General features: G+C 46.6%; 2 protein-coding genes across 4 annotated transcripts in view; both read left to right on the top strand.

The window, feature by feature from the left end:
* Positions 1 to 6251: 6251 nt before the first annotated feature.
* LOC116457842 (small ribosomal subunit protein eS10-like) lies at positions 6252 to 18077 on the top strand. The gene is made up of 3 exons (XM_032753839.2): positions 6252 to 7000; positions 15998 to 16048; positions 18048 to 18077. The coding sequence occupies exon 1, from the start codon at positions 6397 to 6399 to the stop codon at positions 6892 to 6894; it is 498 nt and encodes a 165-aa protein (XP_032609730.1). The 5' UTR covers positions 6252 to 6396; the 3' UTR covers positions 6895 to 7000; positions 15998 to 16048; positions 18048 to 18077.
* Positions 18078 to 25992: 7915 nt separating this feature from the next.
* NAV1 (neuron navigator 1) overlaps positions 25993 to 27103 on the top strand; it is a 283952-nt gene continuing 282841 nt past the window's right edge. For all 3 annotated transcript variants that reach the window (XM_032136971.2, XM_058430891.1, XM_058430890.1), the window contains exon 1: positions 25993 to 26383. The gene's annotated coding sequence lies outside the window, so the exon portion shown is untranslated. The remainder of the gene's footprint in view (positions 26384 to 27103) is intronic.

The following is a 27103-nucleotide window of genomic DNA, read 5'->3' as shown; positions in this document are numbered from 1 at the left end:
TAGAATGCCTTAACCGTCTGGGAATGCAGCCCAGTAGGTCTCAGCCTTATTTTACACATCCCCTACACAAGATGGAGTTGCTGTGGCTCAAACACCTCTGACAACTTGATACTTATTAATAAATCCTTTTGACTCTAACTCATGATCCTACATTCTTAGCAGAGAAGCCAAAAATGTCCTAGGACACTAGTCAGAGAAAAAGGCCTTTGAAAGCCCTGGAAGCTGTTTTGCAACTCAGGACCCTCTCTTCTCCACTGGTAGATGTTCTCTCCCCAAGATCCCTTTCCCTATCCTTCACGCATCCAGACAGAGAAAGCCTGTATTGAGCACCCACTGTGTGCCAAGCATTGGGCTAGGTGCCAAGAGATACGAATGGAGAATAGAGACTTTACAGGGAGGGGAGAGATCAAGTGTGCACTCAGATGTGGGAGAGGAGACTGGCACAGGAAGAGCACCGGGAGTTCAGACAGGGAGAGAACTCCATTGTGGGGATCAGAGAAGGCTTACGTGGGAGGTGACAGGCTAATGAGCTGGGCCATAAAGGGCGGTTAGGACAGCATTCTGGTTACCTATTGCTCTGCAACAAACCACTCCAAACTTGGTAGTGTAACAGAGCAGTCATTTGTCTTTCTCTCTCATGGTTCTAGGGTTTTACCAAGCTCAGCTGATTGTTCTTGCTGGGATCTCTCCTGTGATTACAGTCAGACGAGAGCTGGCTGGATTCTTCACTGAGTCTGCCTTCCTCCTGTGGCTGGAGGCTGATGCTGGCTGTCAGCTGGGACCTCAGCTGAGGCTGTTAGCCAGAACTCCTACATGTGGTCTCTTCATGGGGCCTGGACTCTCTCACAGCATGGTGGCTGGTTGCAAGGACAAGCATCCCAAGAGAGAGCAGGAGAAAGTTGTCTTGTCTTTTGAAAACTGGCCTCGCAAGGCCCATAGCAGATCTTCCCCTGTGCTCCACTAGTTGAGACAGTCACGAAGCCCCACCCAGTTTCAAAGAAGGGGACAGAGACTCCGTTTCCTGATGTGTGAGTGGCAAGGTTCTGGAAGAGTATGTGGAATGGAAAGTATTGTTGCAACCATTTGGGGAAAATACAACTTGCTGCTGGCAGGAAGGTCATTTCAGGTGGAGATCTTCACTGATGGTACCTTTGGAAATGCATTTTTAGGAAAGAAAGCGGCTTTTACAAACTTGGCATTGCTAAGGGAAAACATAAGGTTTTAGAAGTATTTACTGAGCCATCTTCACCAAGACTTATGAGAAACATTTCTCTGAAGAGAAGATGCTGAGGAAGAGGGAGATGCCTTTTGAAGTGGACTCCAAGGGGGAGACAGGAGGCTGGGATGGATGGCAGCTCACAGTTGACAAAGGTAGTGGACTAGCAATCATGGGCGAAGGCCTGCCAAGACTGATTCTTAGAGGGGGGAGAATTAACTTTGTGTTCTTATAGCAAGTGGCCAGGAATAACCAGATGCTATGTCCAAGCTGAGTCCTCAAAAGCAGTAGTAGGTGGGGGCCAAACCAGAAAGCAACAGTTAACAAAAACTGTGCTGTAGCAGGAGAGATAAGATAAGCACAGAAGCGTAACCGCCCAGCGGGTTCACCTTGCCTGCTGCCTAGACAGGCCGATTTATCAAGACAGGAGAATAGCGATGGAGAAAGAGTAATTCACGCAGACCCGGCTGTGCGGGAGCCTGGAGTTTGATTATTACTCAAATCAGTCTCTCCGAGCATTCGGGGATCAGAATTTTAATTTGGCAAGTAGGGGCTTGGGAAGTGGGGAGTGCTAATTGTTCAGGTTGGAGATGGAATCATAGAGGGTTGAAGTGAATTTTTCGTGCTATTTTCTGTTCCTGGGTTGCATGGCAGAACTGGTTGAGCCAGATTACGGTTCTGGGTTGTGTCAGCTGATCCACCCAGAGTGTAGGGTCTGCAAGACATCTCAAGCACTGATCTTAGGTTTTACAACAGTGGTGTTATCCCTAGGAACAGTTTAAGGAGGTTCAGATTCTTGCAGCCAGAGACTGCGTGACCCCTAAACTGTAATTTCGAATCTTGTAGCTAATTTATTAGTCCTGCAAAGGCAGACCGGTCCCCAGGCAAGAAGAGGGTCTTTTTGGGAAAGGTCTATTATTAATTTTGTTTTAGAGTCAAATCATAAACTGAATTCCTTCAGGGTGAAGCTATTTCCACCTATGCCCAGGAATGAACAAGGACAGCTTAAACTTTAGAAGCAAAATGGTTAGGTAGGTCTGATTTCTTTACTGTCATAATTTCCTCAGTTATAATTTTGCAAAGGCAGTTTCACAAGCAAGCACAAGGCACAGCAGCTATCATTTGGGGGTAATATAGGGAGGCAGGGAGCAGTCATTGTGCATGAGCAAGAGCTGGGTCAGAGATAAGACACAGCCCCAGGTTAGAAGGCAGCTTCACAGAGATGAATAGGGAGTGAGATCAAGGACCACAGCAGAGGTTGACAGCCCAAGGCCCTTGATGGCACCATGACCTGAATGTCCAGGATCTTCCATGTCAACCACCAACTTTATAGGAAAGGGTGCACGAGCCAGGAATAATGGTGGTCAAGCTTGGCTGTGTGGGAAATAGGGAGTTTGCCTACCTGGCAGCTACTGAGTGTCTCAGTAGTGAGCTTCCAGCTACATAATGTCTGGACCCTGACACCCAAAGAGGAAGGAGACTTTGGCTTCCTTTACTATGGGCATTCTGTGACCCACCCTGGTAATGAGAAGGACTAAAGAGCTACAAGATATTAAATCTACCTTATGTTTTTCACTTGCTTATGAGCACTGGAGCTCCATCACCTGAGCCCCCACTAAGTGCAGATGAAAGTGACTTTAGAAAGGTTAGATTTACTCTTCATAGCTCAGGGTATACAGAAGTAGTCCCAATAAAAGTTTCCTTTGCTACATGGGGCTGAGGACAATCATGAGGTTGTGAACTCTTTGAGGACAGGATTAGATCTTGGTCAATATCTCTATGCTCAGTGCCTAGGGTAGCATCTAGTTCATGCAAGGAAGGAAAGGAGAGAGGAAGGAAGGAAGGAAGGAAGGAAGGAAGGAGGGAGGGAGGGAGGGAGGGAGGGAGGGAAGGAAGGAAGGAAGGAAGGAAGGAAGGAAGGAAGGAAGGAAGGAGGAAGGAAGGAAGGAAGGAAGGAAGGAAGGAAGGAAGGAAGGAAGGAGAGTCAAATGATACAGAAAGGCCATACCATGAATTCTTAGTCATACCTGACCTGGCCACTCCAGGAGCGCCAGAGGAGTTGCTGGACCCCCACATAGACGTATGGTATATAACATTTTTTTTTACAGAGATATAATTCACACGTCATATGATTTGCCCATTTAAAGTGTACAATTTCAGTGGTTTTTGGTATATTTACAGTTTTGCAATCATCACCACAGACCATTTTAGAACATTTTATTAACCTACTAAGAAAGCCTGTACCCATTTGCAATCACTCCTGCATTTTCCTGCAACATCCCTAGCAACTGAAACTGTCTTTGCAAAAATTACAGCAATGAGAAAATTATCACAGCGAAAGAGATGCGACCTGGCTGACTCCACTTTGCTTCTAATCTCCAAGCTGCCCTTGTTCGTTCCTGGGCGGAGGCCAAACTAACTTTGGGAGGAATTCAGCTCATAACTTCACTTTGAAGCAAAGATGAACACAGCCTTTTCCCTTAACACAGCCCCTTCTTGCTTGGGGACCAGACTGCCTGTGTAGCACTAACAAATTAGCCTCCAGATTAATGCAGACAGTCTGGGCACACAGTGGCTCAGGCCTGTAATCACAGCACTTTGGGAGGCCGAGGTGGGCAGATCACCTGAGGTCAGGAGTTGGAGACCAGCCTGCCCAACATGGTAAAACCCTGTCTCTACTAAAATTACAAAAATTAGCCGGGAGTGGTGGCAGGGGCCTGTAGTCCCAGCTACTCGGGAGGCTGAGGCAGGAGAATCGCTTGAACCTGGGAGGGGGAGGCTGCAGTGAGCCGAGATCGTGCCACTGCATTCCAGCCTGGGTGACAGAGTGAGACTCAGTCTCAAAAGATTAATGCAGACAGGCCACGAGATTTTGAACCTCCCCCATTGCTCCGAAAGATAACATCACTATTGTAAAACCTAAGATCAGTGCCCCAGACATTTTTCACACTGCATCCTGATGCACCAGCAGGGCCCACCCAGATCAATAATCTGGCTCAACCAGTTCTGGGATCTCACCCAGGAACAGAGGACAGGAAGAAAAATCCCACTTTGACCCGCCTATGATTTCATCACTGACCCAGCCAATCAGCATTCTCCACTTCCTGGCCCCCTACCCACCAAATTATCCTTAAAAATTCCAGTCTCCAAATTTTCCAGGAGACTGGTTTGAGTAATAATAAAGCTTCTGTCACTCCTTCACCAAGCTTTTTGTAAATTAATTAAACTCTTCATTGCAATTCCCCTGTCTTGATAAATCTGCTCTGTCTGGGTGTCGGGCAAGGAGAAGCCATTGGGTGGTTACACAAGTACTTATCCACTTTATGTTTCTATAAATTTGCCTGTTCCCTGTTCCGAATTTTTTTTTTTTTTTTTTTTTTGAGACAGGGCCTGGCTCTGTCACCCAGGCTGGAGCACAGTGGCGCAATCACGGCTCACAGCAGCCTCCACTTCCTGGCCTCTAGCAATCCTCCTGCCTCAGTACCCTCTACCCCCTTGCCCAGTAGCTGGGACTACAGGTGCGGGCCACCAAGTCTGGCTAATTTTTATGTATTTTTTGTAGAGATGGGTTTTGCCTTGCTGCCCAGGCTGGTCTCAAACTCCTGGACTCAAGTGATCCGCCCATCTAGGCCTCCCAAACTGCTGGGACTACAGGTGTAAGCCACTACGCCTGGCCTGAACATTTCACATAAATGTAACCATACAATATGTGGTCTTTTGTGTCTAGTTTATTTTACATAACTTAAGGGAAAGCTTCCTCTTTGCCCTCTGAAGGATCACTGAAAAAACAGCTGATGAAAGGCCGATTAATTGGAGAAAAGGCATATAAATTTATTAACATGCACGCAGGGGAGTACTGCAGAGTTACCCTAACCTCCCAATGGGGTATAGGAGCTTACATATCATCTTTTTTTTTTTTTTTGAGACAGGGTCTCACTCTGTCACCCAGGCTGGAGTGCAGTGACGCCATCTTGGCTCACTGCAACCTCCACCTCCTAGATTCAAGCAATCCTCCTGCCTCAGCCTCCTGAGTAGCTAGGACTACAGGTGCATGCCACCATGCCTGGCTAATTTTTGTAGTTTTTGGTAGAGATGGGGTTTCACCATGTTGGCCAGGCTGGTCTCAAACTCCTGACCTCAAGTGATCCGCCCGCCTCAGCCTCCCAAAGTGCTGGGATTACAAGCATGAGCCACCATTCCCGGCCCATACCATCTTGAGGTTACAAAATGAATGGGAACTCACAGCATGGCCAAAAACAGGTTATAGTGGTAAGCAGGTTTTAGTGGCAAGACACCTTATGGGAGGGGGAAAAGATGAGGCCTGGCTAGCATAAGTGGTCTTGTTAGGTAGATGAAATCTCACAGGTAGCAGCCCTCAGAGAGAATTGATGGTAAATACTTCTTTTCGACCTTTAAAGGTGTCAGAATCTCAGTTAATCGTTCCTAAATCTAATGAAGAGAAGCCCTGCATCATCAGTGAAGATTTTATCCACAGACGCAAATCTCTCCCACCAAAGACAGCTTTGCAGGGCTACTTCTGTCTGCAAGGCCCTTTGAACAGCTGTCTCAAAATATGTCAAAGAAGGATATTTTAAGGTGAAATATTTTTATTTCTTTCACTAACGTGTATAAGTACTTCATTCCTTTTTTTATTGACAAATAATATGAATGGACATAGAATATTTTATTTATAAAGTCATTGGTGCTGGGTAAGGTGTCAGAGCCCCGCATCAAAGAGTAGTTGACTCGCCGCTTGCAATGGCTCATGCCTGTAATCCCAGCACTTCGGGAGGCCGAGGCAGGTGGATCACCCGAGGTCAGGAGTTCCAGTGTTCCAGACCAGCCTGGCCAACATGGTGAAAACCCGTCTCTACTAAAAATACAAAAATTAGCCAGGTGTGGTGGTGCATGGCTGTAATCCCAGCTACTCGGGAGGCGGAGACAGGAGAATCGCTTGAACCCGGGAGGTGGAGGTTGCAGTGGGCCGAGATCGTGCCATTGCACTCCAGCCTGGGCCACAAGAGTGAAACTCCGTCTCGAAAAAAAAAAAAAAAAGGAGTTGACTCATGGGTTGGTAGGAAGAATTTACTGACAACAGTAGAGGTTTGAAAAAGGAAAGTTTTATTAGAAAGAAAGAACGCGCCTTTCCAGCCCCCCACCCGGACCCTACAGCTGCCGAGATGTTGATGCCTAAGAAGAACTGGATTGCCATTTATGAACTTCTTTTTAAGGAGGGAGTCATGGTGGCCAAGAAGGATGTCCACATGCCTAAGCACCCGGAGCTGGCAGACAAGAATGTGCCCAACCTTCGTGTCATGAAGGCCATGCAGTCTCTCAAGTCCCGAGGCTACGCGAAGGAACAGTTTGCCTGGAGACATTTCTACTGGTACCTTACCAATGAGGGTATCCAGTATCTCTGTGATTACCTTCATCTGCCCTCGGAGATCGTGCCTGCCACCCTACGCCGCAGCCATCCAGAGACTGGCAGGCCTCGGCCCAAAAGTCTGGAGGGTGAGCCACCTGCAAAACTCACAAGAGGGGAAGCCAACAGAGATACCTACAAACGGAGTGCTGTGCCCCCTGGTGCCAACAAGAAAGCCGAGGCTGGGGCTGGGTCAGCAACCGAATTCCAGTTCAGAGACGGATTTGGTTGTGGACGTGGTCAGCCACCTCAGTAAAATTGGAGAGGATTATTATGCAACGAATAAACTTACAGTCAAAAAAAAAAGAAAGAAAGAAAGAAAGCTGCAGAAGAGTGCAGTGAGGTGCCTCAGCATGAGAAAAGTAAGTGCGCCACAGCAGACTTTTCCTTAGGGGTATATATGGACCTTAAAGCAGGAGCTTAGGAGTAATGTGGACCATATTAGCCGTATAGGTCATGATAAGTGATTACATTTGTAGATATTTTGGTGCCTTAATGTCAGCAAGGGCTGCACAACGAGTTTCAACATGCATTCATTCAGGAGATGTACAGAAATTCTAGTTACTTAAAAAATTTTTTTAAAAGCCTGGTACCAGATGCTTGCTTTAGAATAATAGGGACATCTAATTACTTCTAAATTCCTCAGATAAGAAATATTGCCTCTGGATGGTCGACTTGATGGTCACTAGTTGATCTTTGCTCTCCTCAATCAGTTTTTTTTTTTTTTTTTTTTAGATGGAGTTTCATTCTTGTTGCCCAGGCTGGAGTGCGATGATGGGATCTTGGAGATGGAGTTTCACTCTTGTTGCCCAGGCTGGAGTGCAATGGCACAATCTCGGCTCACCACAACCTCTGCCTCCCGGGTTCAAGTGATTCTCCTGCCTCAGCCTCCCAAATAGCTGGAACTATAGGTGCACACCACCACACCCGCTAATTTTTGTATTATTAGTAGAGACAGGGTTTCACCATGTTGGCCAGGCTGGTCTTGAACTCCTGACCTCATGATCTGCCCGCCTTGGCCTCCCAAAGTGCTGGGATTACAGGCGTGAGCCACCGCGCCCGGCTATTTAAATCTTTTACTTATTTTATGTATAATTTTTTTCTCATGACGCAGCCCTCAGGAGATCCTGAGAACATGTGCCCCTTTTTACCTATTTTTCTTTCTTTCCTTTTTTTTTTTTTTTTTTTTTTTTTTTTAGAGACAGGGTCTCACTCTGCCATCCAGGAGAGAGTGCAGTGGTGTGATCATAGCTCACTGTAACTTGTAACTCCTGGACTCAAGCAATCCTCCCACCTCAGCCTTCCGAGTAGCTAGAACTACAGGTATGTGCCCCTATGCCCAACTAATTTTTGAATTTTTTGTAGAGATGGGATCTCAGTATGTTGCCTAGGCTGCTCTCAAACTCCTGGCTTCAAGTAATTCTCCTACCTCAGCTTCCCAAAGTCCTGGGATTACTATGCCTCAACTTTACCTATTTTTAAATTATTTGCCTTTTTGTTATTGTATAAAATTTCTTAAACTGATGTTCCACAAATGTATTATCTGGAGACCTGTGGGTTCTCAGTCAGGTTTGTTTAATGTGGCTCTTTTTTTCTCCCTTCCTTCCTTCCTTTCCTTCCTTCCTTCCTTCCTTCCTTCCTTCCTTCCTTCCTTCCTTCCTCTCTCTTTTCTTTTCTTTCTTTTTTTTTTTGACAGTGTCTTGTTCTGTTGCTCAGTCCGGAGTGCAGTGGTGCAATCTTGGCTCACTGCAACCTCCACCTCCCAGGTTCCAGCGATTCTTCCACCTCAGCCTCCTGAGTAGCTGGGATTACAGGTGAGTGCCACCACGCCCAGCTAATGTTTGTATTTTTAGTAGAGACAGGGTTTTGCCATGTTGGCCAGGCTGGTCTCCAATTCCTGACCTCAAGTGATCTGCCCCCATTGGCCCCTCAAGGTGCTGGGATTACAGGCATGAGGCACTGTGCCCCCGGTCCTGTGGGACTTTCATTTTAATGGCCATCTGCCTCTGGCAAAGATGGAGTAACAGGTATCTTCCTGCTTAAAACAACAACAGAGGGCAAAATATATCAAACAACAGTTTTCAGGACACTGGAAATCAGGCAATAAAGGAAAGTGGTCTATGGGAGATGAGAAACAAATGAGATGCCTCTGATTGTCCCAGCTTTCCACGTCAAAGAGTTTCCAAGCTGTGGTGCAGCAGAAGGAACCTAAGCAAAGCTCGGAGATTTCCTGAGTTGAGAAGGAGCTGAGTCTGGAGAGATCAGAAAGTATGATAAATTAGCAGTTTCTTTCTACAGGGTCAGAAAGTAAATTAGCAGTTTTTAGGGCTGGGGTAGGGGCACAGAAGAGTGGAGAGTGACTTGTAATGGGTACCAGGTTTCTTTTTGGGGTGATAAATATTCTAAAATTAGACTGTGGTGATAGCTGCAGAACTGTGTGAATATACTAAAAACTATTGAAATTCATTAAGTTGTATGCACTAAATATGTGCAGCTTTTTGTATGTCAGTTATATCCCAATTAAGTAGTTTTTTTAAATCATTGAGTTGTACATTTTCTTTTCTGTGGGGGTGGGGCAGGGCAGGTCTCACTCTGTCACCCAGGTGGGAGTGCAGTGGCGTGATCTCAGCTTATTGAAGCCTCAACCTCCTGGGCTCAAGCAATCCTCTCACCTCATTTTTTGGGATTTTTTGTAGAAATGAGGTCTCATCCAGCCTGGCCAACATGGTGAAACCCCGTCTCCACTAAAAATACAAAAACTAGCCAGCCATGGTGGCAGGTGCCTGTAATCCCAGCTACTTGGGAGGCTGAGACAGGAGAATCACTTGAACCTGGGAGGCAGAGGTTGTAGTGAACCAAGACTGCGCCATGGCACTCCAGCCTGGGCAAGAAGAGCAAAACTCCATCTCAAAAAAAAAAAAAAAAAGGTCTCATTACATTGCCCAGACTGGTCTCGAACTTCTGGGCTCAAGCAATTCACCTGTCTCAGCCCCACGAAGTGCTAGGATTACAGGCACGAGCCACTGTGCCCAGCTGAGTTGTATATTTTCAATAGGTGACTTGTTTGGTATGTAAATTGTACATTAATAAAGTTGTTTTAAAAATTACAAGTGAAATAAAGACATGTTCAGACATGTGAAAGGGGAAATAATTCACGACAAGCAGACCCCAATATAAGAAATGTTAAAGTAAGTCCTTAAGGCAGAAGTAAAAAGAAGGAACAGAGATAAAGATGATGCCTTATTTTTCATTGGAAACCATACAAGCAAGAAGAGAGCAGAGTAACATTTTTAAGTTGTTTTAAAAAATTGTCAACATAGACTTCTATATCTAGAAAAAATATCTTTTAGAAATAAAGAGTAGAAGAAATGTTAGCTACATGGGTAAAAAATACAATTTTTAAAAAATTATTTAAAACTGGCTGGGTGTGGTGGCTCACGCCCCTAATCCCAGCACATTCGGAGGCCGAGGAGGGCAGATCACTTGAGGTCAGGCGTTCATGACCAGCCTGGCCAACATGGCAAAACCCCGTCTCTACTAAAAATACAAAAATTAGCCAGGTGTGGTAGTGGACACCTGTAATCCCAGTTATTAGGGAGGCTGAAGCAGGAGAATCGCTTGAACCCGGGAGGTGGATGGAGGTTTCAGTGTGCCGTGATAGCACCACTGCACTTCAGCCTGGGTGACAGAGAAAGATTCCATCTCAAAAAAAAAAAGAAAAGAAGAAAATTATTTAATACTTTTAAAAAGATAGTTGACTATTTAAACAAAAATAATAAGAATGCATTTCAGGGTTTATAACATTTGGAAAAGTAAATGCATGGTTATAATAGTATAAAGGTCAGGAGGAGAGAAATGGAAGCAGATTATTGCAAGGTTCTTATACTATGCATGAAATGGTATAATATCACTTGAAGGTAGATTTGGGTAAGCTAAAGATAAATAGTATGAATCCTAACGCAACCACTGAAATAACAAAACAAAGAGTTACAGCTAATAAACCAGCAAAGGAGATAAATGGAATTGTGAAAATGCTCAATTAATCTAAAGCAGAAAAAGAGAAAAAAATTGAACAAAGAACAGATGGGACAAATAGAAAATAAACAATGGAGCCAGGTGTGGTGACTCAGGCCTGTAATCCCAGCACTTTGGGAGGCCAAGGCGGGCGGATCATTTGAGGTCAAGGGTTTGAGACCAGCCTGGCCAACATGGTGAAACCCTGTCTCTACTAAAAACACAAAAATTAGCCTAGTGTGATTGCACACACCTGTAATCCCAGCTACTCTGGAGGCTGAGGCAGAAGAATCTCTTGAACTCGGGAGGCGGAGGTTGCAGTGGGCCGAGATTGCACCACTGCACTCCAGCCTGGGTAACAGAGTGAGACTCTGTCTCAAAAAAATTAAAAAAAAAAAAAAAATAAACAGTGAAGTGATAGACTCAAATCCAACCACATCAATAATCACATTAAATCTAAATGGCCTAAACACTTCATTTTAAAGGCAGAGACTGTTAGATGGATTTTTTTTTAAAGTAAGACTCAATTATTTGCTATCTACAAGAAATGAACTTTAAATATAAAATCTTTGCTGGCCGGGCGCAGTGGCTCACGCTTGTAATCCCAGCACTTTGGGAGGCCGAGGCGGGCGGATCACGAGGTCAGGAGATCGAGACCACAGTGAAACCCCGTCTCTACTAAAAATACAAAAGATTAGCCAGGTGTGGTGGCGGGCGCCTGTAGTCCCAGCTACTCGGAGAGGCTGAAGCAGGAGAATGGCGTGAATCTGGGAGGCGGAACTTGCAGTGAGCCGAGATTGCGCCACTGCACTCCAGCCTGGGAGACAGAGCGAGACTCCGTCTCAAAAAAAATAAAAAAATAAAAAAATAAAAAATAAGTAAATAAATATAAAATCTTTAAAAGGATAGGAAGAATGTACTATGCTAACATTAGTCAAAAGAAGGTTGGAGTTGCTGTATTAACACCAGACAAAGTTGATTTCAGACCAGTCTGGGCAATATGGTGAAAGCCTGTCTCTACAAAGAATACAAAAAATTAGCCAGGTGTGGTGGTGCAGGCCTGTAGTCCCAGCTACTTGGGAAGCTGAGATGGGAGGATCACCTGAGCCCAGGATGCAGAGGTTGCAGTGAGCCGTGGTCATGCCACTGCACTCCAGCCTAGGTGACAGAGTGAGACCCTGTCTCAAAAAACAAAAATGAAATGAAACAATAACAACAACAAGAGTTGATTTCAGAGCAAAGAATATTACCAGAGATAAAGAAGGACATTTCATAATGATTAGGGGTCATTTCATCAAGAGGATGTAATAACCCTATGTTTATGCACTTTCACCACCAAACAGAGGGAAAAGCTTCCACTCCCTGAAAAATGAAAACAAAACACAAAAATTATACTTAAATCTCTACTGCTAACCTCTACTGCCATTTCACACACAGGGTACAGAATACCAATTTTGTGTGACATATGAAGAAGTAGAAAACTATGACTCATAATCACAAGACAACAAGACCGTCAGGTGATCTAGTTATCAGAATCAGCAGACAAAGGCTTTAAAACAACAATTACAAGTATGCTGAAAATTTTAAAGGAAAAAAAAAAGACACAATAGGTAAAGAGATAAGGTATTTCAGAAGAAATGGAAATTCAAGAACAAACTAAAGGGAAATTACAAAATTGAAAAATACAATATATGAAGATTTACTGGATGAGCTTAACAGCAAATGAAACACTGCAAAAGAAAAAATAAGTGAATTGAATATAAGCTAATAAAAATTATCTAAACTGAAGTGGAGAGAGGAAAAAATGGTTGAAAAAAATGAACAGAGCATTAGCAAACTGTGGGATAGTAGTAAGCAGTCTAACTTACATGCAATTAGAGTTCCATAAGGAAAAGAAAGAAACAATAAGGCAGAAAAATATTTAAAGAAACAGTGGCTTAAAAGTTCATGAAAAATAACAATCCACAGGTCCAAAAAGTTCAACTAACCCCAAGCAGGATAAACTTTTTAAAAATCATACTTGGGGCCAGGTGCAGTAGCTTATGCCTGTAATCCCAGCACTTTGGGAGACCAAGGCAGGCGGCTCATTTGAGGTCAGGAATTCAAAACAGCCTGGACGATTTGGTGAAACCCGGTCTCTACTAAAAATATAAAATTAGCCAGAGCCGGGTGTGGTGGCTCACACCTGTAATCCCAGCACTTTGGGAGGCTGAAGTGGGCGGATCACCTGAGGTCAGGAGTTTGAGACCAGCATGGCCAACATGGTGAAACCCTGTCTCTACTAAAAATACAAAAATTAACCAGGAGTGGTGGTGGGTGCCTGTAATCTCAGTTACTTGGGAGGCTAAGGCAGGGAATCATTTGAACCCAGGAGGCAGAGGTTTCAGTGAGCCGAAATCACAACATTGCACTCCAGCCTGGGCAACTGAGTGAGACTCTGTCTCAAAAAAAAAAAAAAAAAGAAAAAAGAAGAAAAAACCACACTTGGTACATCAGAGTAAAATTGCTGAAAACCAAAAATAAAGAGAAAATCTTAAAAGCAGCCATAGGGGGGAAAAGACGTATTACATGCAGGGGGTCAAATATAAATTGTGAGAGCTATTTCTCATCAGAGATCGTTAAGCCAAACATCCATTAATTGGTAAATAAACAAAATGTGCTGTATTCATACACTGAAATACTACTCAGCAATAAAAAGAAAAAAAAACTACTATAGCTATACCGAAATGAACCTTAAAAACATTATTCAAAGGCCAGGTGTGGTGGCTCATGCCTGTAATCCCAGCACTTTGGGAGGCCGAGGTGGGCGGATCACGAGGTCAGGAGATCAAGACCATCCTGGCTAACATGGTGAAACCCCATCTCTACTAAAGATACAAAAAAATTAGCCGGGCATGGTGGCGGGCACCTGTAGTACCAGCTACTCGGGAGGCTGAGGCAGGAGAATGGCATGAACCCAGGAGGCAGAGCTTGCAGTGAGCCCAGATCGCACCACTGCACTCCAGCCTAGGCGACACAGCAAGACTCTGTCTCAAAAAAAAAAAAAAAAAAAAGAAAAAGAAAAAATTCTAAGTGAAAACAGCCAGAAGCAAAAGACCATGAACTGGATTATTTCATTTATATTAAATGTCTAGAAAAGAAAAATCTATAGAGATAGAAAGCACATTAGTGGTTGCCTGTGGCTGGGGGGTGAGATTGACTGCAAATGGGTAGGAAGAATTGCTTTGGGATGTTATAAATGTTCTAAAACTAGGCTGTGGTAATAGTTACACAACTCTTTAAATTTACTAAAAATCATTGAATTGTACCTTTACCATGGGCGAATTTTAGGCTATGTTAATTATACCTTAAAAAAGCTATTAAAAATGTGCTGAGACAGAAGCCACCAGTTTGGAAAGGATAAGACAAAAACATGTAATGGAAAAAGGGCAATTGGCCACACAATAGAATTATTATATATCCAAGAGAAAATAACCAACAATATAATTGGAAAAAGATTAGGAAATAGGAATAGAAGGCAATTCTAATCTGAACAAACGTATGAAAAGATGCTCAATCCTATTAATAGTTGGTGAAATACAAATTAAAATCATGATAATCTACAATCTTACATCCATCTGGTTGTCCAAAAAAAAGGTCTGACAATACCAGTGTTAGGATGAATATGGTAAAGTTAAAGTGTCCAGGCTCTGCGGCCATCAGTTTCACTCCTGGGTAGACTACTGGAGAAACACAAATGTACACAGTAAGATCTTTACAAGAATTTCCATAGCAGCACAGTTTGTAATCGCAAAAAAACTAGAAACAATAAAATAAATAAGCCAGGTGCAATAGCTCACGCCTGTAATCCCAGCACTTTGGGAGGCTGAAGCAGGCAGATCACAAAGTCAGGAGTTCGAGACCAGCCTGGCCAACATGGTGAAATCCCATCTCTACTAAATATACAAAAATTAGCCAGGCATGGTGGTGGGCACCTGTAATCCCAGCTACTTGGGAGGCTGAGGCAGGAGAATCGCTTGAAACCGGAAGGCAGAGGTTGCAGTGAGTTGAGATTATGCCATTGCACTCCAGCATGGGCAACAGAGTGAAATTCTGTCTCAAAGAAAAATAAAATAAAATAAATAAATAGAGTGTAGTTGTACAATGGAATATTATACAGCAGTGAAAATGAGTAAACTAAAGCTATATGCATTAACATGGATGAACTTTACAAATTTGTTGAGTCAAAAAAGAAAATTGTAGAAGAATATACACAGCATGATGTTATTCATATAGTTAAAATGCAATGCATATAGAGTGTATAATATAGTAAAAATAAAAACTTATGCATGAGAATAATTAACTCCAAATTCAGAATAACATTTCCTCTGGAGGGAGAGAAAGGAATGCAATAGAGGAGGAGCTTAAACTATATTTGTAATGCTTTATTTATTTATTTATTTTGAGACGGAGTCTCGCTCTGTCGCCCAGGCTGGATGGAGTGCAGTGGCACAATCTCGGCTCACTGCAAGCTCCACCTCCCAGGTTCATGCCATTCTCCTGCCTCAGCCTCCGGAGTAGCTGGGACTACAGGCGCCCGCCACCATGCCTGGCTAATTTTTTGTATTTTTAGTAGAGACGGGGTTTCACCATGTTAGCCAGGATGGTCTTGATCTCCTGACCTCAGGATCTGCCTGCCTTGGCCTCCCAAAGTGCTGGGATTACAGGCATGAGCCACCGTTCCCGGCCGTAATGCTTTATTTCTTAAACTCAGGGCATTTACAGGTGTGATGGTTAAATTTTATGTGTCAACTTGTCTGGGCCAAAAGATGACCAGATATTTGGTAAAATATTATTCTGGATGTTTCTGTGAGGGTGTTTTTGGTTGAGATTAACGTTTAAATCGGTAGAATGAGTAAAGCAAATTGCCCTCTCTAATATAGGTGGGCCTTATCCAATCAGTTGATGGCCTAAATAGAACGAAAAAGGCTGACTCACCCCTAAGTAAAAGCAAATTCCTCTTGCCTAACTGCCTTCAAACTGGTACACTGGCTTTTTCCTGCCTTCAGACTTGAACTGAAACACTGGTTCTTCCTGGTTCTCGAACCTGCTGGCCTTTGGATGGGAACTACATCATCAGCTTTCCTGTTTCCAAGGCCTTCAGACTTTGGACTGGAACTAACACGCTATAGACTCTCCTAGGTCTCCAGCTTGCTGACTCACCCTGCAGATCTTGGGACTTGTCAGTTTCTGCAATTGCATGAGCCAATTCCTTATAATAAATCTCTTTCTCTCTCCCTCTCTCTCTTTCTCCCTCTCCCTCCCGCCTCTCTTTCCCCCTCCATCCCCTCCCTGTCTCTCTATAGTGTACATTCTATTGATTCTGCTTTTCTGGAGAACCCTGACTAATAGAACAGGTATGTTTGTTATATTATTCTCTATATCTTTTGCAGGCCTAAAATAGTTCATAATAAATTTTAAAATAAATAATGAATGAATAGACGTTAGAATGTCAGATGCTATAGAGGGCAAGTAAAATGAGAACTGGAATATGTACATTAGATTAGCTATTAAGAGGCCCATGATTGCCTTTGTAGGAGTGTTCAGAGTGGAGGCCTAATGATGATGGGTTGTAGAGTGATAGGGGGTATACACACCCTTGATGGAGTTTAACAACAGAATGAAAAAGAGCTCTGGGTCTAGAGTAGTGTGCAAAGGAGAGAAAGGGTTGTGTTGTTGTTGTTGTTGTTGTTTGAGACAGGGTCTCACTCTGTTGCCCAGGCTGGAGTGCAGTGGTGCAGTCTCGACTCACTGCAACCTCCGCCTCCTGGGCTCAGGTGATCCTCCCACCTCAGCCTCCCGAATAGCTGGAACCACAGACATGCACCACCACAACTGGCTAATTATTTTGTATTTCTTATAGAGATGGGGTTTTGTCACATTGCCAAGGCTGGTCTCGAACTACTGGACGCAAGCAATCTGCCCGTCTTGGCTTCCCAAAGTGCTGGGATTACAGGAGCAAGCCACCATGCCTGGCCAGAGAAAAGAGTTTTAATAATGGAACCACTTCTCTGTGGGGCTTCCATACTAATTCTGTTGGAATTATCAGAGTCCTGGTCCTCCTTTGGTCACTATGACTATTCCAGTAGAGATTCTGGAAGACTTGAACTTCATCTCTGTGGGTACAAAGTGATTTTTTTTTTTTTTAAGTTTCACTCTTGTCGCCTAGGCTGGAGTGAAGTGGCATGATCTCGGCTCACTGCAACCTCTCTCTCCCGGGTTCAAGCAATTCTCCTGCCTCAGCCTCCCGGGTAACTGGGATTACAAGCACCCACCACCACACCCGACTAATTTTTGTACTTTTAGTAGAGCCGGGATTTTGCCATGTTGGCCAGGCTGGTCTCGAACTCCTGACCTCAGATGATCCTCCCACCTAGGCCTCCCAAAGTGCTGGGATTACAGTCGTGAGCCACCATGCCTGGCCTTAGTAAAGATTTTTCAAAGAGCACAGTGCTACTCTCTCTCATGGAAAGAAAAGTATTAAACCCATGATGATTACATCTTAGTCTAAGGGGAATATTAAACCCACAATAAATTAAGCTAAAACTTCACAAAGACTCTGCAAGGGGTTGGGGCAGGGCAGGGAGTGGGCAAGGAAGGGGTTGATTGTAACTGGAAAATCTTGGACTACTTGTGGATGGCGTTTTTTTTTCTTTTCTTTTTCTTTCTTACTTTTTTTTTTCCCTCCTAATGGTTGAGCTTGGCTAAAGGAGTGTTGCTAATGGTTTCCCAGTTTAGTTTCAAGGGGATTGGCAGCAGGGTTTTCCAGGCCACAAAGGCTGAAGGGGACATACTATTAGTCTGTCTCACTCCTCCCAGAAACTCAGTCTGGGTTTTACTGTAATTTCATCTTAGTCTCATCAAAGGCGCTCCAGATGAGGAGATTCTGAGCTGGGGTATTTCTTCCTACCCCTCCCAGACAGATTGCAAGGTTTTTCCAATACTGCATTCTCCCTGGGGCTCTCCCTGGTTGGCGCGGAGAGAAAAGCGCCAGCAGGGGTCAGCAGTGTCCCACATCTGGCCGGGAGCTGCTTGCTGCATGTGCTGTTTCTCCTGGTACTGCCAGAGATACTGGGGAAATTGGCGAGCACCGTTCCATTGAGGCGTTAGCATCATTATGAGCATCGCAGGCTCAAGATTCCTCTCCCTGAACGTGGGGTGGGCTGGAGGAGTGGAGGGTGTGTTCTTTATAAGCACTATGTGGGGTGTGGGTGTAGAATCCAGACATCAGCAATGCCAACTCACCATCTGGTTTTCTATCGGGAGGTTTTTATGTGTATTGGCATGAGCAATATATTGTGTCGGTCTGAGTGTCAGAGGACGCGTGTCAGAGTTGCCTTGTTGAAATTTTCCCAGGGACCTGGGATTTCTGGATTCACCCGGTATCCAGGCTCTCCCAGAGCGGCGCTTTGGCTGGCCACGGCCTGGAGCAGAGTTTGTGCAGCGCTCCCACGGCCGCCTGCCCAGGCCTGCCCCCGACACATCCTCAGTGGAATTCTCCCGTGGCAGCCCAGAGTCTCCGGAACGAAGGTCTCCGCGGCCAAAGCCACGCAAGAGGCTCTCCTGCTCTCATTTCCAGACGCACCCTCATCCTTGGCCTCTCCCTGCCCCAGTTCTCTTTGACTCCTCCGGTCCTCGTTGTTGCTCAGCTCCAGGGCGCCCCCACCTCCCAGAACAAGTCCCCTGACTTTACAGCTTACAGGCCCAGAATAACAGATGGCCAGAGGCATCCCATGCAAGACTCCCCGCCTCCTTCCTAGCTCCTCAGTCTCTCCCACCCCAAGGTGGTGGTGCCCAGGGAGGGGGTCAGAAAACCACAGAGGGCCTGTGGGAGGCGTACAGCTGGGAACAAGTGTGGGCTGGAAGAGGAGCCCAGTCTGTAGCTGAGATTCCCAGGGCCCCACGACCTTCCAGGCAGCCTCCACCGCTGCTATGACAGGCAGATGCCCGACTTTCCACCTGCTTTCTGACCTGGCTTTGGCAAGTCCTGGGCACCTGGCCTGCTTTCCCAGGAGTAGAGTTACAGCAGCTGATCTAGGGAACAGGTGTGGGCTTCACGTCACAGCTGCTGCTGAGCACATCTGTACCCACAGTGAGGAGGCTGCAGCTGCAGCAGAGCCTGTCAGTCACTCATACTCTCCCCGGAGTTGGGCGTGGGGGACTGAAAGGGCCAGGGGTTGAGAGAATCTGAGATAAGCATTCACAGAGCACCTTGCTCCTAGAGATCCCAAAGTGTGACCCCTGACAAGGTTTTCCCAAAGTCAGCCTCGCTGGCACCAGCAGCGTGGGAATTAGGGCTGGATTCTCCCCTTCTGCCTTGCTTCCCAGCCCTTGGGCCACAGTCAGCTCCTCCTCCTTCCTGGCTAGCTCAGCTCAGCTTTTGCAGGATGGAACTCTGAATCCTGGCTTCCAGTGGCTCTCCCAGAAAACTAGGAGGGAAGTGCTTGGAAGAATGGCTCTTTATTCATGCAAATGATTTCTCGCCATTTAAGAGCCTCAAACCACAAAATCAATTAAAGAGAAAGGGGGACGATTTGGGGGTCTGTGCCAGCCACTGGATGCAATGCTTTACCTCCATCATCTTATCACATCTTCCCAGCAACCCTGCCACATAGCTATTATCAAGATCATTTCTGTTTCCCAGAGGAGAATTCAAGGTTACACAGTTAGGATGCAGTCAATCTGGGATTTGATTGCCGTCCTGACTCCAAAGCTTGCACTCTGACCACTGGGCCACACTGCCTCAAATCTCCCATTCTCTGGTAAATCCAACATCTGAGCCCCATTCTTTCTCCCTTGCAGGGAATCACCTGCCTACCTCCATCTCATCCATTTCTCACCACAGCTGGAGTCACCTCTACAGCCTTTACCTCCAGTCGTATTTGGCAATTCACCCACTTCCAGCTCCTATCATCCTCCTCTACCCTCACCAAAGTGGACATTGCAGCCTCTAAATCTGAATAGAGCTGACACCTAGCACCCACCCTCTCGCCAGCTACCTCTGGGTTCCCCCACCTCGTATTCCCTTCCTCACATCTAAGCCTGTTCCCCTCAGGCCCTGTCATGGCCTGAAATAGTCTTTGCCTCTGTCTACCACTCTCCAAGCTCCCTCTTCACACCTACTTCTGCTTTCCCCTCTCGAGACACCTTTTCTTGGCATTTTAAGACTATTTACTGACTATTTTTTTTTTTTTTTTGAGACGGAATCTGGCTCTGTCACCCAGGCTGGAGTGCAGTGGTGCGATCTCAGCTCACTGCAAACTCCGCCTTCCGGGTTCACGCCATTCTCCTGCCTCAGCCTCCCGAGTAGCTGGGAATACAGGCACCTGCCACCACGCCAGGCTAATTTTTTTTGTATTTTTAGTAGAGACAGGGTTTCACCATGTTAGTAGCCAGGATGGTCTCTATCTCCTGACCTCATGATCCGCCCGCCTCGGCCTCCCAAAGTGCTGGGATTACAGGCATGAGCCACCATGCCCGGCCTATTTACTGACTATTTACTGATATAGGAAAATGCTTGCAGAATGTATTAGGAGTATCTTACAATTTTTAAATAATTATGTGTGTAATACATGAATAGACTCTCCTTGTAAAAAAACAAACTCAAACACACAGAAAAAGTTAATGACTCCCTTGATGACTGCCAGTTTGAAGTGTTTTTCCAGACCTTAAAAAAATATACTTTCATACAAGCATATGTACATATAGAAAGATATACTTTAATGGGGCATCTTTCATCATAAATTGGATCATAATGTGCAAATTGTTTCACAACTTTTATTCTCTCTTTGTTTCTAGACAGGGTCTCACTTTGTTGCCCAGGCTGGAGTGCAATGGCACAATCATGGCTCACTGCACCCTCAACCTCCCAGGCTCAAGTCATCCTCCTATCTCAGCCTCCTGAGTAGTTGAGACAACAGGCATGTGCCACCATATCTGGCTGATATTTTCATAAATTTTTTTGTAGAGACAGGTTCTCCATATGTTGCCCAGGCTTTGATTCTCCTAATGCTCGGTATTAAGACTCTATGACTATATACTATACATAGAGTTTGCATGTGATTAAGTTCTGGGTGGAGAGACACTATTCCTTACTAGGGCCTTAAGAGTCTGGCTGCAGCTCTGCTATCACATGGGCAAAACCAGCTACATAATTTACAAGATGCAGTGCAAAATAAAAATGTGACATTTCTTGTTAAAAATCATTATGAATTTCAAGATGGCAACAAGAAAGCATTAAACCAAGCTGGGGGCCTTTCTAAGCTTGAGGCCCCGTGTGACTGCACAGGTCATATGCCCATGAAGCTGGCTCTGCAGAGACTAGCTGACTGTTGGACTGGCTGTGTCCTGGATTCTTTTAGTCAATGCATTCTGTGTTCTGACAATGGACATTCCTGTCTCAGCCTCCACATTGGATCTTGTCCCCTGATTCTGCACCCAGCCTGCCTCAGCCACATTCCCTGCTCCAAAGCCAGAGCGCTATGTATTACAGCACAAGCAAAGTCCCAGGGTCCATGCCTGCCAGTCAGCATTGCTCTGGAGGCACCCACAAAGATGGCAAAGATGGGGGGTGAAGGGGGTATTGGACAATGATATTCCTGTGCCTCAAGTGGAAAGTCTCTCAGGAGATAAGAGAGTACTGAAGTACCAACCAAGAAACCTGGGTTTCATTCCCAGTTCTGCCACTAAATTTGCTGTGTCCTTAATTGGCAAGTTGCTTAACATCTTGGCACTGTTAATCTCTTTATCTGTTAAAGGAGAGAGTTTGATTAGATTGTCTTTAAGACCATTCCCATTTCCAGCTCTAAAAGTCTGTATTTAAGTGACTCTAAGAGACTATAATAATAATAGGTAACATTTGTTGACCATTACCATATGCCATCTACATGTTAATTTAATGCTCATAACAACCCTATGAGGTAGGCACTGTTATTCCCATTTTACAGTTGAGAAAATTGAGACTCAGTTTAAAACACGCACAGGGAACAAGGTAGCTTTTTGGGGTGGTGGAAATGTTCTAAAACTTGGTTCTGGTCATGGTTGCACAACTCTGTAGATTTAGAGTTGTATATTTCGAGTGGGTGAATTTTATAGTATGTAAATTGTACCTCAATAAAGCTATTGAAAAGAAATAAAGAAATGTGCTGAACTAGTACATAATCAAGCTCTCCACACTGCTATGGAGACTATCAAGACTCCTTTCCTCTGCATATGTGTAGTATTTGAAAGCATGGACTCAGGAGCCAGACTCCCTCAGTTCAAATCCTACCTCTAGCACTTACTGGCTGAGACCCAGACAAGACACTTGACCTCAATTTCTTTACCTGTAAAATGGAGATAAAAAGTGGTACAGATTTCATAGGGTTGTTGTGGAGATTAAATGGGTTAATATATGTTAAATGCTTAGCATAGCAGTTGGCACACAGCAAATGCTATATAAGTAGAGACTATTATTATCTTCCATACCACAGGATTGCCACAGCCAGAACCAGACTTCTTAAAGGGGCAGGTTTTCTCCCTGCAAACCCCACCCCTATTCTCCTGGGCCCCTTAAAGAAACATCTCCTCTTCAAAGGCCATCTTTGGAAAAACACCACGATGGCTTTCAGTACATCTCACTTCCTGGTAACAGAGAGAGAGTGAGAAACAGCATCTTCCCGATAAGGCAGTGACTCGCTCACTCTCGTAAAACATTCATTACTCTGACAGCTTTTCCCCATGGACTATTTCTCCCAGGTCCCTGTAAGCTCCAACAGTCAACACAGAGGGCCCTTCTTAAAGGGGGCCCAGGGCCAGTCATGAGGCCTGAGTGGCCAAGGATGGAGATGCCTGTTTTGCCCATGTCTGACCCCATTCCACTAGCATAGGAAACCCCTCACTGGTTAATGAATCAAGCTAGAAAGGACAAGGATTGTTAGTGGCCAGTCAGATTTCTATCACTGAAAAATGGGTTTTCAAGCACTGAGCCCATAACCACAGTGAATTTGACTGGGTTGGGGAGGTGGGGCAGGGTTGGGAATATGAGCTGATGCTTTCTGTTTGATAATCCCACTTCTGCTTGTATGTGAGCAGCACTGCAGAAACCATTTTCTCCTGAATGATCTCACTGAATACTCACCATGGCCTTGGTAGGTGGGTATTCTTGTCCTCTGGGTGTCAACACTCCCTTTTACTGATGAGCAAACTGAGGTGATGCACTTCAGCCAGCATCAGAACCAAGGCATGGAGTCAGGTCTTCTGAAGCTGGGCCCAGTGTTTTTCCACTGTGCTTCAGAGGAGGAAGTCAGAGGCTGCCTCGGACTCCACCTCAGAAGCTCCAGTGACGCTTATTAAGTGCTCAAGAAAATAAAGCAATGTGCTATCTTCATATCCCTGCCAAGGACCTTACAAACTGCTCTGGGAGCCCCAAACAAGAGAGTCCGAAGGGTAAAGATGGTCTCCCTGTGGGCCTCGTGGAACACAGGAGCTGTGAGTGTGTTCAAATCCCCAAAGTCCCATGTCAGATAACCCAAGCAGAGAAACAAATTAGCATTGGTCCACAGACTTCAAGGTGGCAGGAAAACAGGAAAAGCCCCCGAAAGAAATCAGGCTGGGGCTGAAAATGTCACTTGCCATACTTCCTGGGGTTCCCAAAACTCTCATCTCGTCCGAGGCCAGGTCTGATACTCTATGGGAGTGACAGCAAGCTTCTGGGCTGATTTTTTAAAAATTATTTGTCAGGTTGACATTAATCCTTTTGCTACCCATCTTGTCCCAAAACAGGATTGGCTCTAAGCTGTGGAGGAGGGGAACAGGGGGGCTGTTGGGTTTTAAGGAGCCTCAGTGAGGCCAGCAGGACCTGGAGGCCACCTTCTCGATGGGGAGTGGGGGTACAGGTCACTATGCCAAGGGTCTCCTGCAGTGAACCTGAATCTCCCTCCTTCCTTCACTCACAAACCTTTTCATGCCCCAGCACCTCTCCCACTCTCTCCATCCTCCCCTCCCCACAGCCAGGTCCTTGCCTTTACCTCTTATTGATTTTCATATTTAAGGAAAATCCATTTGCTAGACTCAGAGCAACTGAGTCATCACTGTGTTCAGACAAAAACTACTCACAAAGTAGGCATTTGGCAGAGGCCACTTCTGGGATGGGCGGGGACCCTGTTTCTTACCCAAATAGTGCTCTGTCCAGAGTCTCTTCTGGCTTCTCCTCCCTGCCGCTCTGTCCTATCCACTTTCTCTTTCAGTAGCTTTCATATCCTCTGCCTGTCACCCCAACCAGACTGGCCCCTTTACTCCTTCCTCCCTCAACCTGTCCACATGCCATTATGTTTGCCTACATATACAGGTTCACTGTTGGAAATTTGTGAGTGGGATATTTTTCTGAATTTTTATTTTAGATTCAGGGGGTAACATATGCAGGTTTGTTACCTGGGTATATTGTGTGATGCTGAGGCTTGGGGTACAAATGATCCCGTCACCCAGATTGATTGAGACATTAGGAGCAGAGTGAGGGAGAACTTGTATGAGCAGCCGCTCATAAGTGGGAGAGAAATACTGATCCTGTGTACTGATGGAAGAGATCTAAGCCTTACAAAATTATAGCTTTGGCTTTCTTTTCCATTCTGGGTAGCACCCAAGGAATGACATCATACCAGCATTACCAATGTGGATGGGGGCTATGCATCCAGCCTCACAATGGATCAAGGAGTCATTTCACCTTCTAATAGCCATTGGCATGCCTACTGTGTGGTCCTTGGTCCCTGGGGTCCCACCTTATGAGCTCTCAAGAAAGGACAGTGCTTCTTCTTAAAGGACTAGGCTCCTCTTTACAGGACTGGGAAGAGCACAAAAGGATTCTAGCTAGCACATCATTGAATGCCAAATTGGGCGCAGAGTTAGAGGACTCCAAGATCAAAGTAACAGCTAATGTTTACTGAGCATTTACTATGTGCCAAGCACTATTCTAAGTGTGTCACCTATAGTATCTCATTTAATCCTCCCAACACTCTTAGGAGATAGGAACCCTTATTATACCATTTTACAGATGAAGAAACTGAGGTAGCTAGAGGTTAAAGAGTTCAGTAAGTTCCCATGGCTAAAAAATCATTGATCCAGGATTTGAACTCATGCAGTCTGCCTTAAGAGCCCACACTTCTAGTCTTTATACAGAGGGTAAGGGTGTCACTCTGCAGTCCACCCCCTTATCCCGTGCCAAAAGGCAGTTCACTCCCTTCATGGACAAAAATCATACAACAAATCTTTTTCCCTGATCATTGGGAACTTCTTGAATGTCACTGCTTGTCCGTTGTCTGGTGTCTCATCTCTCCATATGCAAAGCCACTGTGGCCTTACTGACTGGGTAGGGGCGTTCAGGGAGGACTCAAGGGCTCTCATCCTGACTCTGCTCACACTGATTTTGCTGGCAAAGAGCTCTGAGACCTCCCAGGGAGTAGGCAGTTTTGCCTTCTATCCATCAGTCCTCCAGCTTGCAACCCCATGGCCCCGGGAATAAATCAGTCCTCTTATTTGTTGGCTGGAGCAGGGGAATCTGCTGGGTCCTCGGCCACAGCTACTCCCTTTCCAAAGCCTGCTTCAAAGCTGTCATCTGACTTCCTTCTGCCTTCTTCCTGCAGACCCTGGAAGTCCCCAGGCAGGAGGCAGGGGGCTTGCACTGCTTCAGAGAGATTGCAGTAGGTTCTGGCTGAGGGCCTTCGTCCCATTCACTCTCCTCAGGTCCTGTCATTTCCTCTGTCCCCTTCTTCCCCCTCCTCCCACTCCCAAGTCCCTGGAAGAAGGAGGAGGGGCATCGGCTGTCTGGAAGGTGGGGAGAAGTCGCTTATTTTACTGAGCACCTACTATTTGCGGGGCACTTGCGGTGCCTCCCCTCTCCTCTAAGAGTCCCAGCTCAGACAGCATGACAGTTCAGTGGGGTGGAGAAAGAAAGGAGGTGGGTGCCCGGGGTCAGAAGTCGGGTGGAGAGGCTGGCCCATCCATCTGTCTCCTTCTCCTAAAGAACTGCGGCTGAACCAGCGAGCGGTACCCGGACGACATGTGGGGGAGGGAGGAAGCCCGGCCTGGAAGTGGCGGTGGCGGGTCCCCGGGCAAAGGAAAGGCTCAATTGTGCAAAGGCTTCCTGCCCTGCCAGCTCGCGGGTCCGCCACCGAGCAGCCGCCTTTCTGCGGCCAGCCTGGGAGGCGGGACGGGAAGGCGAAGGCAGCAAAGGGTTACGGGAATAGCTTTCCAATGACAAAGTCTGGAAGGGACCCATGCCTCCGCCCCTCTGCGGGTTAAACTGGCACAGTGCAGGGGGAGGAAAGCCAGGGCGATCGGAACGGATTCTCTCCTCCCGCCCGCCCCCCGGCCGCCAGGCACTCCCCTCCCGGGCCCGCCGTGGAGGCAGCCGGCGTGTGCCTGGGGCAGCGGGTCACGAGGCTCCGCCCCGGCCGCCGGGCCCGAGGGGACGGCACTTTGTTCAGGATGCCGCCTCCCTCTTCATTGTGGGGCCGGGGCCGGCGGCTGCCCTAGTGCGGGGCCCGAGGCCGGAGTGCGCGGCGGACGCCAAGCCCGGTGCGAGGGGCCGAGGCGGCCTGGGGAGCCCCGGGAAACTTTGTGCTCGCGAGAAGCGGACCCCGCACGCGCGCTGCCCTGGGGGATGCGCGACTCTGCGCGGCGGCGGCGCGGACCCGGAGCCCAGGCGGACAGGCGCTCCGGTGAGTGGCCGGCGCGGGGCGGTCGCGCGGTCGCGGCGCTGAGGGTCTGCCGCTTCCCGTTTTGCGAGGCTCGGTTGGCAGGTCCTGCGCGGCCGAGACCAAACCCCGGGGTAGGGGAGGTTGGTGCCCGAGGGAGGCTGCGGGCTGGGCTCGGGAGAGGCGCTGGAATAAATAACAACCAAGATGCTCGCGGCTTCCGGGGAAGGTGTGTGCCCCTTCGAACCCTATGGGACTGACTGCGCGTTTGATTCTAGAGTTGACTCTCCGGGGGGCTGCCTAACTTCAGTCCCTCTGAGCCTCAGTTTCCTTGTTGTGAAATACCCGCAATTTAAAGTGCGTTGAGATCTTATCATCAGGAGACACCAGGTGCTGCGTTCTTACACTCGCACCTACACGACAAGCACACACCCTACCCGCACCTCTGCCTTTCGTTGAAGCAAGAGTTAACTCCTCCCATCCCAGCAGGAGCCAGCGGAACAGCTGGGGCAGGTGACCTTGCGGGCCGTTCCAGAAAACGTTCCCCGCACCCCCGGGATGCGCCGAGAAGCGCCCTCCCGCCAATCTCCCCGAGGCCGTCCTCTCTGGCGCCCGCCCAGTGCGTCTGGGAGCGGAGAAAGTGGTCCTGGAGGAGAGGGGAGGGAGGAGAACGCAGAAATTGGGTGATCACGGGGAGCTCACCTGAGCGCTCCCGAGGCTTGGGCTCTGGTCCCTGCTAATCCT

The sequence above is a fragment of the Hylobates moloch genome, unplaced genomic scaffold (assembly GCF_009828535.3).
Source record: "Hylobates moloch isolate HMO894 unplaced genomic scaffold, HMol_V3 SCAFFOLD_18, whole genome shotgun sequence".
Taxonomy (NCBI): Eukaryota; Metazoa; Chordata; class Mammalia; order Primates; family Hylobatidae; genus Hylobates; species Hylobates moloch.
Note: the sequence above shows the minus strand (reverse complement) of the source record. Positions and strands in the feature narration are given on the sequence as shown.

Bases quoted from the DNA above. Each gene is read 5' to 3' on its own strand.
- LOC116457842 (XM_032753839.2), top strand. From the start codon at position 6,397: ATGTTGATGCCTAAGAAGAACTGGATTGCCATTTATGAACTTCTTTTT.